A 16899-nucleotide genomic window follows, 5' to 3' on the forward strand; every position below is an offset into this window, starting at 1 on the left:
AAAAAGCACGATACAATTCGTAGCATATCTGCTGATGCTAAAAGTAGTTTAATGAACATTGGTAAGTAAATATAACTGAAATTACACCGTGTTTGCTCTCATTTTAATCCAAAATATTTTACAAATACGTTGGTGGAAGTTTAATCTAGAAGGAATTTAATAGAAACATACGTTATCTCGGTAATATCCGACATTCGGTCATGTTACACTAACTAGAAAAATTTACCGAATATCCAGCTGGACAAATTGTAAAATACAAATTAAATAATAATAAAAAAAAAATGTTACACTATTCGACCTCTGTGGTGGAAACGACGATTATGTAAACATGAAAAGTAGATTCTTTTTCTTTACTGGAGATCTCCTTTCTTCTTTCATTTCTGGATTCATGCATGATTCACGTTCAGAACATATCAATGATATGCTATATATGTATAAACGTTAAACATAAGCAAAAGAAGAAATAAGTAACCAACTAACTAAAGCGAAAAGATAGGAAAAGCGCAACATCTTCGAAAAAGCTGAATTTCATGTTGAATTTGTACGTCCGACGAGGACTGAGAAAATGTTTCATTGGACAGCGTATTTCCAATTTTCTTTGTTACCTTTATTCACAAAGAACTTAAATTACAAGATCAATATGATAATGACTGAAACACCGCAGTAAAAATTAAATATTATTATGGATCCAACATTGGTTCTTATTTTAGAACATTTGCTGATTATAATTTTCGTCGTTTTATCGTAATATTCGTCGTTTCGTATTTTTATCTAGAGGTGAATTTAAACTGTTTCGCACTGAAGGAGAATTGTCTATAATTCCTTTACGGAGAAAAAGAAGGATGAAAGCAGGGGTATTTACACCATATCGATGCGACACTTTCGCGGAATTAATCAATAGCCACTTTGCGTTCCGATAATTTTTGCGTTCACGCGTCATTCGAGTAAGGGTCTCGCCGATCTTCGTGATAAGAGAAACGAAATGTTAGAGGTTCTGCGTAACACCAAGCTTCCGGTTGATCAGTGAGAGGACCTTGTCGCGTTTATTGCTACACGTAAACTCGATCGACAAACTCGCGCGGGCCGCGAGATCTCACTAGGCGCGTCCTGCGCGTATCTCACCTACCCCACCATTGAAACTTCCGCACGACTTCTGCGCATGCTCACGAAATGTCGAAAGTGCTGAATTTATGTTAGCTATCGAGGCGACGACATTTAGGATACCCCCGAACGGGACGATCGCCGTGCATGTATCAAACTGGTATAAACATTGTTTATATGCGCTATTATGTATTAATTGCTTATGGTGGCAATGGACTAGAGGAAACATTGATCCTCTCTACTCGAAAATTTAATGGGGCGATTTTCGGGTTGCTGTTATGGATTTTAATGAATAAGCAGATTTAACGTCTAACCTATGATTTTTTTACAAGGTTGGTTTATGTTTTCGAATGCCATAATCTTTTTCTCTACGACTTGTACGAGGTAAGCTGCTGATCTACATTCGTTCGTGTAAAAAACAAAGCCCAATTCTTTTATTCTCGATTTTCATCTTGATTTAGCTTTAAGAATCTACATCGAAACTTACCGGCGGTATCAGAAGAATATTGATAAATTTGTGGTGTTTCAAGTACAGTACTTGTTGGTATCGATTAGAAAAGAATGAATATCGATAACTGATACCTTTGCCTTTCATATTAATCGATAACAGATTGAAATTAGCAGATCGATGTCGATAACATCGATACCGTATCGGTCACATCACTAGATACGTAATTATGGAAATATCAACTCGTCGTCTGAATACGCACTCATAATATATATTTATAAATGTATTAAATATTTATCAGTGTTTTTTCGTCCAATGTTGAGCCCCAGTCATCAATAAGATCTTAATGTGAATTGAATTCAAGGGTGATCAATCTATATCATTCTCTAATAACTCTTTTCAATAAAATTATGCACCAATATATAACAAGAATGAAATACGCTTAAATATAAAATAAAAATTTAGGTAATTAGGCACGAAAGCGGCTGCGCCTCCAATTTTGATGGAATTTAACTATGATGTAAAAAACATCATCCAGAACAACATTATATTATAAACATTATACCATTACCCGACTTTAGTTTCCGAGATATTTGCAAGAATCTGCTGCTAATACTACATTAAATCTTATCTATACATGCACGTCCATGGCAACGTATGCGTCAGCGTGGTGCCATCGCTTATCCTCTGTTTCGATAAACACATCAAAGCTGCCGGAAAACGATCTGTATAACGGATGAACTCCTGGAAAAGCGAAAAGGTTTGACAAAATACGGGACGACGGCAATGCTAGTGAATGTCGACGGCTAATAGCCTCACGCGTTCTGCGGTTCTATTATACTGAGCGACAAGTGAGACACTCGGCAACACTGAGTACCATTGCGGTCATCGCGTGTTTCGTCAAACTTTTTCGCATTTACATTGAAAACAAAACATGATTTTCTGGCTTTATTGATGTTTTCCTTAGCAAAAATGTTTGTTCTATCGCGTGCTAGTGTTAGATTTCTTGTAGACCTTTAATTTTTGAAATAAGTTGGAAAATCTAAGCAAAAAAACGAACGCGTTCTAAGCGTCCTTCTCGATTTAACCATTATCTACAAATATTTAAATGTTTATAATATAATAACGGTACACATCATTTTATTCAGGGCCCGCAGTATTTTTTATTCAAAACGCAATTCGAAAGCTGCTAGTGTAAAAAAACAAAACATTCGCGAAGTTGCGAATTTGAATTTTTCTTACACTTTTTCTCAAAATTGAGTTTTTCAAAAGCTGTGCGTTCTAGCACAAATTGGTTGGCCAATTTGTATTTAGCTCAAAAGTGTGTACATGAATCACTTGCTGAAGGTTGCAAAACTAAATGCGTGTTCAAGAGTGTAATTCGTATTGAATGCAGATTAGTTTTTTAATTAGGCCGTTGTTAGAGTCTGATGGTAGTCAGCCTCTGCACGGTGCGAGGACTGGATTGCTCAGTATTACTACTTTTCTAGAATAGGGTTCGGCTTTGTATAGTTTTTGACAACCGCCAATATGTGTAAGACTCGTGCGTTTAAAAGATTTTCTTTACATTTTCCAGCTAGTTTCGGGTTAGTAAAAAAAGAAAAAAAAAGCGAAGTCAGTATTAAATAGGTCGCCCGTTATAGAGATAGTTTGCAGGTCGCAGCTATGTGCTTATACACACACAGCAACAGTAGATGAGTGGTCACACCATGCTGACGTATACGTTGCCTTATAAGTCAGATTTAATATAGTAGTCGCAGCAGCTTTTTCTGCGCAGCTAGATCAGTACTTATAGCGTCCCCAAGTGAATAACCTACTAATTTAGGATTGAATTCCTACATGTAGGAAGATCGGGCTATGAAAGATTTCATTATTCGCATTAATGACGATAACACAAATCATATGCGTAAACAATGCAGATGTAAGAAATGAACAAACTTTAAGAAAATATTCTAATAAGGGAGAGTCAGGTACTGAAGCCAAGATCCTTGACCGCCGATACTGCCTACTATGCCTCTACTTTCAATGTTCACCTCGAACGTAAGTCGAAGTAACTCCAGCGCCGATTGTCAAGAAATCACCCATTGCGGCAATGACATCTATGTCTCCGGTTTTTAATGGTGAACCGACTCGGGAACTTTCGAAGAACAGCCGGCTAAACAAATTAAAGTAAAGACATTAGAATACATATGAACTTCAAAAGATAAGCATCAATTTCACTATTCTTAAACTATAGCGGGGTGAGGGCTTGTAATGTTACATATGTATCTTCAAAAATGATATTAATAGGACCAGACTATGAATGAACTAGAAGCCACATTGACATTCTTGTAGCCACTACAAATTATGAAGAACAGCGTTCTTCACTGTAATTTCCTGCCACAGAAATTTACCGCTTGTCCCTAGGATAAATTGCAAAAATTATTGTAAATAAAAGAAACCTGCAATTTAAATTGAATAATGATTTTAAAGAATAAATACGACGATATAATATTTACAAGTGATATCATAAAGTATTTGACAACAATAATCACAAATTTGGTTAAGTACCTGTTACGTTGCAAGGAAAAGGGACGTTTATTGGATCTTCCGTTTGAAAGTTATTTTTATTCCGTAATTCAGACATTCGATCCTCATTTCTTGTGCCTACAAAATAGTCATTTTAAAACAATTTACAAAAATACTTCATCTGTGATGTAAAGTTGCACGCGATATGTCAAAATTCCGATCAAGTAATTACAACGAAAGATTTCAAAATTTTACAAACGTTATCGAATTCGTTCTTAATTTTAGATATACAGATGTATAATCTTGATACTTTTATCTTATAGTAATAAGAGGATTGTTCTCAGTTCTCAAATTTAACATGCGTATCTTAATTGTCTAGAATTTTCAACATTTATGCTATAAAGTAAACGCGTTCAGTGGCGCGTTCAGTATCTACTCCTCCACCGGCACCCCGTCATTAACCTAACCAAAACTCAATTTCCATCTAAAATCACAATCAGGTTAGAGCCTCTTATACTCGTATAACAAGACTGACCAGAATTTTAAGAAGAAATGAAAATGGTATACGGACATCTTTTGATTTCACATTTACCTAAAACAGCTCGTCACTTTTAATACACTTCAGGACTGCTGTTTAGTTTCGTTATGAATTTCGATATAAGTACTGTTTACAAAATTCCTCATTATAAGAACCAGAAGAGGGTGGCACAGAATTCATAGCGTATGTTACTTGAAAAAATAATCTCTACAATATTTATATGTCAAAAGAAGAATGATCCGAGTGGTGCAAGCTTTTGTCCACTTTTACCGAAAAAAAATTTCGTCAACTTATCATTCTATCACGAACATATATATGTCGGAGATGAAAGGACATCGGAGCCTTCCCTTTGGAACTTCGGGAAAATAACTTAACACCGTAATCTAGATTCTATTATAGGCGTAATTAAACAATTGTCGTCATTCGATCGGATTGTATTTGTTCGAGATTTGTGATGATGAGCTTGGGCTCGAGGCGACAACCAGTCGCCGAACGTAGCCGCAGTCACGGGATGGACGCTTTGTCTAACAAAGGTATGGAGTAATTCTATAGCTCTCCTTAAAAGAAATATTTGTGACGGCACTCGACAGTAAACATTCCAATGGTTTCTGTCTCGTGGCTCGCCACACGCAGACCCTATTCTTCGAGTAAGATGATTGCCAGATGTCGATGCGTCTTCGCAGTACATGTTCGGCTAGCCAGAGGGCCCGTTATAGATCTTAAGATTTAGTTGGCTAAAGTCCTTCAGACAGACAAACAACCTTTGTCCCAGCTACGGGAAGATAGGAAAGACCTATTTTTCAACGAACGGCGTCTCCCACTAGCAACTTTCCCTCGAGGGCGGCTAGCATCTTTTCTAACCACCGATATGGAGATTGACCAATTTTAGCAGCAACGCCAATTTCCCTCACTTCTAAAGAAGGCTATCCTCGACGAATCCAATGATCTCGTGTCCTTAGACACACCCCATCATAGTTCTCCTCTGCAGCATCATCGCGACGGAAAGTCATTCTCTCGTGAGGCCGTATTAGCGAGTTACTTAGCTCGGTAGATATTCCATGTTTTAACAAAGAGTCCGACTTAGATTTTGTGAGCACTTTCATCTATCATCCCGTCGACCGCGGATTCGTTATTGAAACTAGGATCATTGTCATTAGTTTCTCGAGTATCTATTTACCACGGTTACTCGGCCAATCCTATAATAATCGTACTTGCACTAGTCAATGTCTTCTCTATTGCATAACGTCACTGTGTAATCCAAACGAAGATTCGTTTCACGCCCCTAACTCTAAATTCCAACCTTTCCCGACATATATGTAGTATCGGGAAAAGGGCCTAATAAACATCGAGTTAACCAAGAACAATGTCGCGAGAGCCGAGGCGCCGTCGGGTCCATAAATGTGTCATCGGTCTTTTCAAGTGCATAATTTCGTAGAAAAGGCCTACGTGACCCTGGCCACGAGCGTCTGCGGAACACGCGTGTGGTGGGCCTAGGAAAAGACAAAGGGATGCTAGAACGGCCAGAATGCGAGTGGAGAAGTGCAATCTGAGTTGAGAGGTCACGGAGTGTGAATCGGGAAGTCAAGGCGTGTGTGATAATGATACGTACGACGTTATTGTAATCGGTTTTTGTTACTGAGTATTGCTTATTAAACTACACTAAACCCTAATTAAATCATCATTACTTGTCCTTACTCTAAGATCCATAAGTTACTACATATATATTCACAATGAAACATTAGTCTATGAAAAATAAGATTCACAATATTTCAATTTTCCTCCAGAAATCATCTCTGTAACCAAAAGAAAACGAAATTATTGCATAAAGACGTAACACGAAATAAACTAAAATAGACATACCGTAGGATTGCGTTAATGAATTACGATATTCACGATAGATGGAAGTAAGATTCAACGTATCCAAGGCAGTTCTTCGCGACACGGTCAGCACGCATAATTCTAAGACAAGGCACAGATATAGCTTCTTCATCGTAAGTTTTCTTACACAATCAAATGGTCACATTTAAGTTTCCACGGTGATTTTTTATTTTTGTTGATTATAAAGACAAAAGATATAATTTTTTGCGATGACTGTTAACTGCTACGCGTATTATCGAGGGCCTCGATAGCACCGCATCCAGTTTTAACCGCTGCTAGTTGGCGATCGTTACGAACACTATTCGTACTCGTAAAAGATTTGAAACAGTTATGATACATGATCATAATGTGAGACAAGATATATGTATTAATTCAGATACTTCGCTCTCTATCATGTTTCTTGCATATGTATTTGCATTTACGTTGTCAACAAGGTCAAGAAAATTTATGAATACGGATAGATAAAGCCTGAGCAATATGATTTACATATTGTAGAATGTGTATATACTGCCGTTATTTCTTATTGTACTTTAAACATATTATAGAAATTGTATAACGAAAAAAGATCTGAAAAAATATTGTTCCCAAGAAAAATGTTATTTTCCTTGGCTCTCATACGTTAAATATCATAAATTCAAGTTAAAATACCTACTAAATTAATATAGTTTTCGATAAAAATAGATTAATACTTTTTTGCAGAGAATGACGAAGTAGATTAACGTATTAAACAGCATATGATTTCATTTGGGGACACAAAACTGACTTATGCATTTTCTCTACGTCCTATTACCACATCTTTTAGTCCTTCAAAATATTTAAGTGAAACGTGAAAATATTTAAATGAACGGAACACTCATTACAGATTTAATACGGAAGATTTTAGTTTCTATTTCGTTACTGGTTACTACTCATATGCTTACTCGTTGGTTGCCTCGCCGAAAAAGATGAAATCACATAATCTTTTTTTAACGTAACTTATTTTCTAACAGGGAAACGTCAACATTAGCTAATTTATAATAGAAAAAATATAATTTTATGTTTCGCTAATGGAAAGTGTATTCTATTTGAAGTTTATTGAAGTTGACATTCCTGATTTTCAAATTTTAAAATTTCAGTCCTGTTTCAGCGTTACTGCGTCAACGATGTGTAACAAATTGTTTTTCTAAGAGGTCTAGTTCTTCCTTTTACCGAGTTTTCTGTGTTTAAATAATCCAGCTATGTTTGCAGAATGAAAAATAATCGAATTTTTCAGTTTGGTATGTAACTTTGAAATATCCATAAACATTGATTAAAACTGACACGTTTATGTATATAATGATAGCAATCTGTCGCAATAAAATAGTATATATGTTTATAACTTAGTTAACAATAAATGATGTTCACTGAATTAATATCTAATAATTCACAATGTTTATTTATCCATGACTCACAACATGTATTACGAATTATAATACTTGAATTTACATTCACTCTCTTCAATCGAATTTCGTGCTCGAAGAGGGGAAAGCAATAGCTCCAGCTTTTGTAATATTAAACTTATTTAATTGTATAATTCGATTGACAGTAACATAGTTGGCACGAATAACGTAATGTCATATCGAAGTTATTGAATTTATATCAAGTGCCGGTGATGCATCAATCAAAGATATTATTCTGTCCTTTTACCATCGTAGTAGCTCTAATGGCAACATTCGCATCATCATCGACAGTCAATAACGAAATCATAAATTCAAGAAATATAATGTTTGTTCGATTGTTAAATATAATTTTTCCTCGCAATTAGTCGCCTCCCGATCACGTTAATATAATACAGTCAATATAACAATATAAAAAGTCCTTAACAGTTTACTTGCTTAAATTTTTATCAGTGTAGAATGCAAATGTGAAAGGGGTTAAGAAAATAGAGGAGCAAAGGGTCATAAGAGCTTCCGTCACCCTGTTATCGATTAATGTTTAAGTCTCATTAGAAGGTAAGTAAACGTACGAAGACGCGTATTTGGTTTCCATGTAGAACGTCATAAAAAACTTCCTGTTTGCGTCGATACGTTACCGAGCGTGTTACACACTGGCCTAATTGTCTCACAAAACTTCCTCTCATTTATTCTGGTAATTGTTATGCATGATCTTATAATAATAAGATTTTTAGATACTTTCTCTGTCGCTGTGTGTAGAAACAACGATTAATGGATATATACCTTTTTCTGAAGATAAACCAGAAGCACATATATCAACAATCCTCATTGCTGTTGTATATATTGGTTTTGTTTCATTTGGAATTGTTTCCTCGTTATTAAACTACGTAAAACATAATAATATAATAGATACTATAGAAACAAATATAATATTATCTAATATTTTCACAAAGTCAATAACACAAACATGGGACACATTGGGATATTGCAAGATATCGCAAGACGTCGTAGAAAATGTACGATATCGCTCAAGATATGGTGTAAAACATCACGTAATACATTACACAAAATTTGATCCTTATATTTAATACATTCATGATGTAATCACTTAATCAGCCAGTAAATATTTATCCATAGAAGCAGGTTTCTGTTTATCTTCTTGCTCTTTTATAGCTCTCGTTATTGTTTTTCGTGCTCTCTTCACTGAGCGTAATTTGTCTTTATGAGTTATTCATAGGTTGCGTTGCGATTTTCTAAGGCTGAAGTACGTGCAAGTGTAAAATTCTATATTATATTATATTCTATTTATAACTTTGTAGAAGTCTTCAGCTTTAATTATAATTCAAATCGCTGCTATATTGAATAAATAACGTTGCATGTAACACAAAAAAGGTAAGTTCATGTGATCGCCAGAATGTAGTACGTGAAAAGACATTGCATATTCTGCTTATTCTGTACTTTGTTCGTATTGTCAGAGACGAAGTTTCCACTCTGCTACTGCAATCCAAACTACACCATCTATGAGTTACTGCTAGAACTAGAGTTAGGTGTAAGCGATAACACAGAGGGAGGTTCGTATCATCAATCACTACGGGGTATGGTATTACGTGAAAGGTAATCATTTACGTACAATAGCACTATTCGCATATAACAAATATTACAAATATAATTATTACTAAAATTTACTTATGCACGGCGTTTTTCTATGGGCTTTAAATCTCTACAATTACGGACACAGTATTACTCTAAATCAAACGTCAAATTAGCATACCATTCGTGATGAGCTAAAAATTTATGTCTGTTTAATAAGTCAATAGAAGGAATAAGGTATCATAAAAGTCATTGCATCCACAAAGAGTCTACAGCTCTACTTTCTGCCGAAAATAGCATCTTCGTAATCTAATTTTGTTGCGTCGGGCAACACTCTACCTAAGCCAGGCCACACACCGCGGGCAAGATGGCAGCCAGATGTCTTCGGATCCTTACTGCGTACCCTCAATAGCCTCAAGTACCTTCCATAAATCTCGGGAATTTCCTAGTCGAGGTCCTTCAAACCGAACAGATATTCTTTCGCTGAATTGTTCCCTAAAGTTTAATGTCCACCACAGGTTGACACGAGAAAGTGGCCTTTTCTCACGTATGAGGCCTCCCACTAGCGACTCTATCTCGAGGGCGGTTAGCATCCTTCCTCACCCACCCCCAGAGCAAATAACCAATTAACAACGAAGCTTATTTCCCTCACTCTCTTAGCCAAAATCATCACCAACAAATCCGATGGTCCCGTGCGCTAGACACACCCATCCTTAGCTTTCCTCCGCCACAGCATCACTTCACTGATCTTCCATCTTTCAAGCAGTCAACATTCTTTAACCGGGTTTACCCCGTAGATCAGTCACTTACTTATCTTACACATACGCACCAGCGTAACTATCTTGTTCACAAAGTTGTTGGAATAAACTGTGATTTCTAACTTATTATATCAGTGTCATATTTAGTTCAACCACCTCTATTATCCTAGTCGAAATAGGGGATCGATCATTTCGTGGCGTCGATTATCTAATCGTAACGGGAATTTACGACTCCTGTTGGCGTGCTTCCCCGCGACCGCGTCTCTCCGCGAGTATTCGAACAAATTTCAACGCTTAATTTTCTATTTAAATATTCTCAATATTCTCTACCTATACCATGAGTTTGCATTGCTTGCGATTTAATTACTTCATGTAATTGTATATTAAATGTCTTTTAGAGGCTTTCATTAGATGTTTTGTGAAACTGGCTAGTTAAATTAATACAAAGTGTCTAAAATTCATTTACATGTTTATTTATCGTTACAATTCCGTGTCATTTATTTTCATTTAATGCAAAGTTAGGAATATTCATCAGTCTTTAATACAATTTATCGGTACATGACTAATTATTCTCATCACGGCAGAAAGGAGTATCCTCGTATATACAGACACTCTTATAAAATTCAAATTATACGTAATAAAATTTGCAATTCAGATAGTTGCGATAGCGCTCGACGTAGCCTAGACCTTCGTAATCTAGACATAAACGAGGTTATGTCATGACGAAGCAGCAAGAATCCATCTCGACGTAACAGGTAAACGAGCAAAGGTAAACTATACAAATGAGGATTGAGAACACAGACTGTAAGAATTCAAGACCAGCGAAGAACTATATCGCATAAATGTACTTGTATTTGGTGACATCATATAACTACCCCCGGTAAAAGAACATTGTTGTTTCGTACAACTACAGCGACGTGATTATTACAATTACATTGCAGATATTAATTCTTGGTACCAATTTTCAATCTGCGAACTCGTCACGAATATAAGGCAGAAGGACGATACAGAGTTTATCGACCTATTAAATAATTTACGATTTGACGACATAATCCCTCAATAAGAAATACTATGCGAGCGAAGGAGAATTCCTCTATTCTGAGAGTTTGTGGTTGGTGCAGCATTAAGAATATTTCCGACAGCAAAATTAATGGACGTAAATGATACAAAAATGAGATAGCATAATCACATTGTATATACATTACTTATTCAGTAAGACGAGATTCGCTAGATTTGGAAAAAGTTCATCCAGGAATGTTACTTCTGCAAATGTAAATAAATGCAGCGGAATGTTGCATACAATAGCATTAGCTGAGGGATCACGAATTATGTTACAACGAAACATGTCAATTCTGGTGGTTTGATGAACGGCGCAACGGGAATCGTAAAAAAATTTATATCGTCAACAGTTTGAAGAAATCAGCTGGAAGACGAGGCATTCCCGGACTCAGTGCTTATAAAATTTGACAACGAATGTATTGAAAGCAAATTCAAAGACATCGATGACTACATTCCGATATCTCTAATAGTGCGATATTTCAGGCGATGAAAGGTTATGAAATTAACGTTAAACGCAGAATGTTATCCCTTATCCTAGGTTGTAGTAACTGTACATAAATTACAAGAAACTACACCAAACAGGGCTGTAATTGATTTTGGCAAAAAGAATTTTTCAAAGGACCAAATCTACTTTGCTCTTAGTTGTGTTAAAACGTTAGATGGTCTAGCTACATCTGATTTAGCACTTAACAAATTTCTTAATGAATCGTATGACGAAAAGATACTTGCAGAAATGCAAAGATTACCAGGACTTTCTTCGCCAAAAAAACAGCTGAAGCCTACTTCCTACAACCAATGTGTCAAGAAACGACCCAAGTATCTTTGAAACGAGGAGTTAGTAATAAAATATACGAAACAAGGCAGCATTGAATGACAAACCTATATTTAGAAACGGGCGATGTACTCTGCCGATGAAAATTTTGTAAAACAACCGCCCAATTTCATCACTTCCAGCAACTAGTTTGTAGAGGAACGATGGGATACAACCGAATGAAACGACGAATAAGACAGTTCATTTGCAATAACGATAAGAATAAAGAAATTGAACAAATTTCAAAAGAGAGACTAATCATTAGACTATCTCTACAAGATGCAGGATGTTTCATCCCAACAGATTGATCCAGCACAGAGCGATCGATACGCATATATAAAAATTAGATTTTTGTGGCGCACACTACTTGACAATGATCATGCGTGAAAAATTCTTTAATGGGATCAACGGAAGACATACACGAAGCATCTTAATATCAGTTCAACGATTGCAGAGCAATCACTGAAAAATTGACGCAGAAGGATTATATCACGAGACCAACAGGAGAATATGCTTTATGAGATGCAACAGGAATCGTTGTGGTTCATCAAGCTGTTCCATGGAAATCGATAGATATACACGAAATCGGTATACACCAATCATTCATTTGTGAAATTAGTGTTTTAAAACAGAATATAGTTTAGAATAAACAAATCGAAAAAGTTTTCTTAACAAGATCAATGAAAGAATATACCCTACAAGATGCATGAAAAAAAGGAAAGCAAAAGATATACTCATTGAATTAGAAGTCCTCTCTCGAAGTCGATATAATATAAATATCATTTAATCGGATAAAGGTTTATCCCAATTAGAATATTTGTAATTGCTATATTTATATATTATAACTATATTATAACCATATTATGTTGCAGATAGAGGAACATGTTTAATATACTGAATATAAAGTATTTTTTTCACGCTTTCTTGTACACTTCTTTTCATATTGGCCTTTACAATGAACTTTCTTTCAAACGTCAAATATAAAATTTTGTTATACTTTGGTAAATTTATCATTAAAGCATAACTGATCAATCTCTCCACGGATACAGAAGAAGATATTGGTGTGTTATATCAAAGAAAATATACGTCGAATCAATGGACAATCCTTTAACATATGCAAATCACGACTTTCGCGGAAGAAAATTTTGTGATTTCCAATTCTGTATTAATAGAAACTCAATTATAGGTTTTAGATTGTGATGATCTAAAATCGGAAAAGTCATCTTCTGCGCTATCAATATCCTCTGACGATGCCTAACGAACATAAAAAGGGGAAGACAAATTGCGTAAAAAATTACTACTACATACGTTATCGCAATAATAATAAGAAAAATATTTTATCTGTACGTACACGTCAGCAACAACCGTTTTAAGTTCTGCATATAATTCTGGATGATGACTCGTTCCGATGTAATTCAGCCATCGCGATTTGAATTGTGAAAGCGAGAACGCTGTAACTGCAGTTTGCTTACCCCAAATAGTGGCAAAATAAAAAGAGGATTCTAATCTTGTATAGAAACTCTTCAATAATCCTTTAACTAATGGCATACAGTACTTGCATTACCTTTTATTAATGTTTCTAACTTTTTCTAAACATAAAGCCCGTAGCACAATGCCACGATGTGGTCCCTTTATTCCCTAGATGATATCTAAAACTTTTACTAGTGGTGGTAGATGTTGTAGATACTCTCCAATATATTTAAATTCAGTGCCTTTTATGCTAGTGTTTAAAGCTTCTCTCGAATTTTAAAAATTATTTGCAACGAGATCGCGTAGGAAATTCCATCTTGCTATTGTCGGTCTGTTCAAAGTATGTCTTAATGTATTTTGCATTATTTCGGCAAACTTAGGACGTGCGATACATTTCCGTAATGCATTCCATTTGGACATAACGTTGTTGTTAATTAAGAGCAATGTGTCACATTTTTCATACATTGCCGCCATGCAATCAATTATAATACATAAAGGTGAAATGTCCAAGGTGAAAGATGCATCGTCGTCTTTATCGACAGTTAGATAATTTTCATCTTCATGATTCATTACATAATCTCGATATTCCTGGTACATGTATCTAATAGAGTATTCTAAAAGTTTCAATTTATTTAAGTAAGGTGTACAATGAAAGCGCAAACGAACGTAGAATACAAAAGTCCACTTTTGTTCTCAATACGTTAATTTAGAAAAATAGTGGTGTAATATAATATATATTTAAATTGCATAATTTTTCCTAAACTACTCGGATATTAGTAAACTTTACTTTAAGCGTAATTCGATTAATTGCACAAATTAATTAACTGCTTTAATTGACAAAATTGGGTCAAATGAAAGATAACATTGTGAAATGTAGCATAGAAACGCCACTGAACGATACGCTATGGTACCCGGGTTGTCCAATGATAGCTAATAGATATATTTACAACGTTCTATAAGTGTAACTCCGCATGTTTTGCCTGCGTTTGTCATGGATATCTTTTTAAGACTCCGAGATAGTAAACCAATGTGAGTATTCTATCGATTCTCAAACAACGAAAACAATGTTTTTGAGATAATCTCTGACTTCATCTACAATAATAATTAAAAATGATATTTCAGAATGATGAAACTTCTGAAAAATGGCAATAAGCTGTTCAGTATATTTCGCCACGCACGAATGGACTTTCCAAAGGGATATCTGTTGCGACTTAGCGAGGAAAGTGAAAATATTGAACGACAGACTAGACGACAAACTCGATTTACGGGATATGGATTGGGAGAAGTATGTTGCAATTTACCAGATGGGAATTTAGAAATTTTTTCTGAAACAAGACTTTAATTCACTAGCCCGACAGCGATTATCAAGGTGCATATAACAGTATCTTCGCATAAAAAAATAGGAACTAATATAAATACATATATTTTCGGGTTTTTTTTTTTTTGGTATATCTGCTCCGGGAATTGTTTTCTGATTGATTGAAGTAGGCTCTCATGGTTTATTTTGTCAAATGCTTTCTCTATGTCCATAAAGGGGGCTGTGCAGTATTGTTTGTTTTCTAATGTTAGTACTATTTCATTAGTGAGCCTGTGCATTTGCTCTATCGTGGAGTGTTTGTTTCAGAATCCAAATTGGTAATCTGGTATTAATTTTTCCTTCTCTATTATTGGTTTTAAGCGGGCGTATATATTTTTTCTAGTATTTTGGAAAACAGGAAGCAGTGATATTGGTCTGTAAGATGCTGTTTGGTGTGGGTCTTTGCCTGGTTTAGGTAACATTATGATCTATGCTAGTTTCCATAGTTTAGGATAGTATTGGATTTTAGATGGAAATTGAGTTTTGGTTAGGTTAATGACGGGGTGCCGGTGGAGGAGTAGATACTGAACGCGCCACTGAACGCGTTTACTTTATAGCATAAATGTTGAAAATTCTAGACAATTAAGATACGCATGTTAAATTTGAGAACTGAGAACAATCCTCTTATTACTATAAGATAAAAGTATCAAGATTATACATCTGTATATCTAAAATTAAGAACGAATTCGATAACGTTTGTAAAATTTTGAAATCTTTCGTTGTAATTACTTGATCGGAATTTTGACATATCGCGTGCAACTTTACATCACAGATGAAGTATTTTTGTAAATTGTTTTAAAATGACTATTTTGTAGGCACAAGAAATGAGGATCGAATGTCTGAATTACGGAATAAAAATAACTTTCAAACGGAAGATCCAATAAACGTCCCTTTTCCTTGCAACGTAACAGGTACTTAACCAAATTTGTGATTATTGTTGTCAAATACTTTATGATATCACTTGTAAATATTATATCGTCGTATTTATTCTTTAAAATCATTATTCAATTTAAATTGCAGGTTTCTTTTATTTACAATAATTTTTGCAATTTATCCTAGGGACAAGCGGTAAATTTCTGTGGCAGGAAATTACAGTGAAGAACGCTGTTCTTCATAATTTGTAGTGGCTACAAGAATGTCAATGTGGCTTCTAGTTCATTCATAGTCTGGTCCTATTAATATCATTTTTGAAGATACATATGTAACATTACAAGCCCTCACCCCGCTATAGTTTAAGAATAGTGAAATTGATGCTTATCTTTTGAAGTTCATATGTATTCTAATGTCTTTACTTTAATTTGTTTAGCCGGCTGTTCTTCGAAAGTTCCCGAGTCGGTTCACCATTAAAAACCGGAGACATAGATGTCATTGCCGCAATGGGTGATTTCTTGACAATCGGCGCTGGAGTTACTTCGACTTACGTTCGAGGTGAACATTGAAAGTAGAGGCATAGTAGGCAGTATCGGCGGTCAAGGATCTTGGCTTCAGTACCTGACTCTCCCTTATTAGAATATTTTCTTAAAGTTTGTTCATTTCTTACATCTGCATTGTTTACGCATATGATTTGTGTTATCGTCATTAATGCGAATAATGAAATCTTTCATAGCCCGATCTTCCTACATGTAGGAATTCAATCCTAAATTAGTAGGTTATTCACTTGGGGACGCTATAAGTACTGATCTAGCTGCGCAGAAAAAGCTGCTGCGACTACTATATTAAATCTGACTTATAAGGCAACGTATACGTCAGCATGGTGTGACCACTCATCTACTGTTGCTGTGTGTGTATAAGCACATAGCTGCGACCTGCAAACTATCTCTATAACGGGCGACCTATTTAATACTGACTTCGCTTTTTTTTTCTTTTTTTACTAACCCGAAACTAGCTGGAAAATGTAAAGAAAATCTTTTAAACGCACGAGTCTTACACATATTGGCGGTTGTCAAAAACTATACAAAGCCGAACCCTA

General features: G+C 35.3%; 3 protein-coding genes and 1 long non-coding RNA gene across 5 annotated transcripts in view; 2 read left to right on the top strand and 2 right to left on the bottom strand.

The window, feature by feature from the left end:
* Positions 1-6848, bottom strand: part of LOC138188698 (uncharacterized) — a 118959-nt gene extending 112111 nt beyond the window's left edge. Inside the window, exons 1-3 of the long non-coding RNA XR_011175621.1 lie at positions 6456-6848; positions 4100-4195; positions 3583-3704 (exon numbers count right to left, since the gene is read on the bottom strand). This is a non-coding gene — a long non-coding RNA (uncharacterized LOC138188698). The remainder of the gene's footprint in view (positions 1-3582; positions 3705-4099; positions 4196-6455) is intronic.
* The window catches only part of LOC138188846 (fatty acyl-CoA reductase 1-like), a 62342-nt gene that overhangs the window by 21110 nt on the left and 24333 nt on the right, over positions 1-16899 (bottom strand). The window lies entirely within an intron of this gene.
* Positions 8286-16899, top strand: part of LOC138188686 (putative fatty acyl-CoA reductase CG5065) — a 52509-nt gene continuing 43895 nt past the window's right edge. For both annotated transcript variants that reach the window (XM_069130682.1, XM_069130683.1), the window contains exon 1: positions 8286-8443. The gene's annotated coding sequence lies outside the window, so the exon portion shown is untranslated. The remainder of the gene's footprint in view (positions 8444-16899) is intronic.
* LOC138188694 (phospholipase B1, membrane-associated-like) overlaps positions 15632-16899 on the top strand; it is a 289810-nt gene continuing 288542 nt past the window's right edge. Inside the window, exon 1 of the mRNA XM_069130695.1 lies at positions 15632-15841. Coding sequence (XP_068986796.1) covers positions 15766-15841 — 76 coding nt within the window. The 5' untranslated portion in view covers positions 15632-15765. The remainder of the gene's footprint in view (positions 15842-16899) is intronic.

This window comes from Bombus flavifrons, chromosome 17 (genome assembly GCF_040668555.2).
Source record: "Bombus flavifrons isolate JBK064 chromosome 17, iyBomFlav1_principal, whole genome shotgun sequence".
NCBI lineage: Eukaryota > Metazoa > Arthropoda > Insecta > Hymenoptera > Apidae > Bombus > Bombus flavifrons.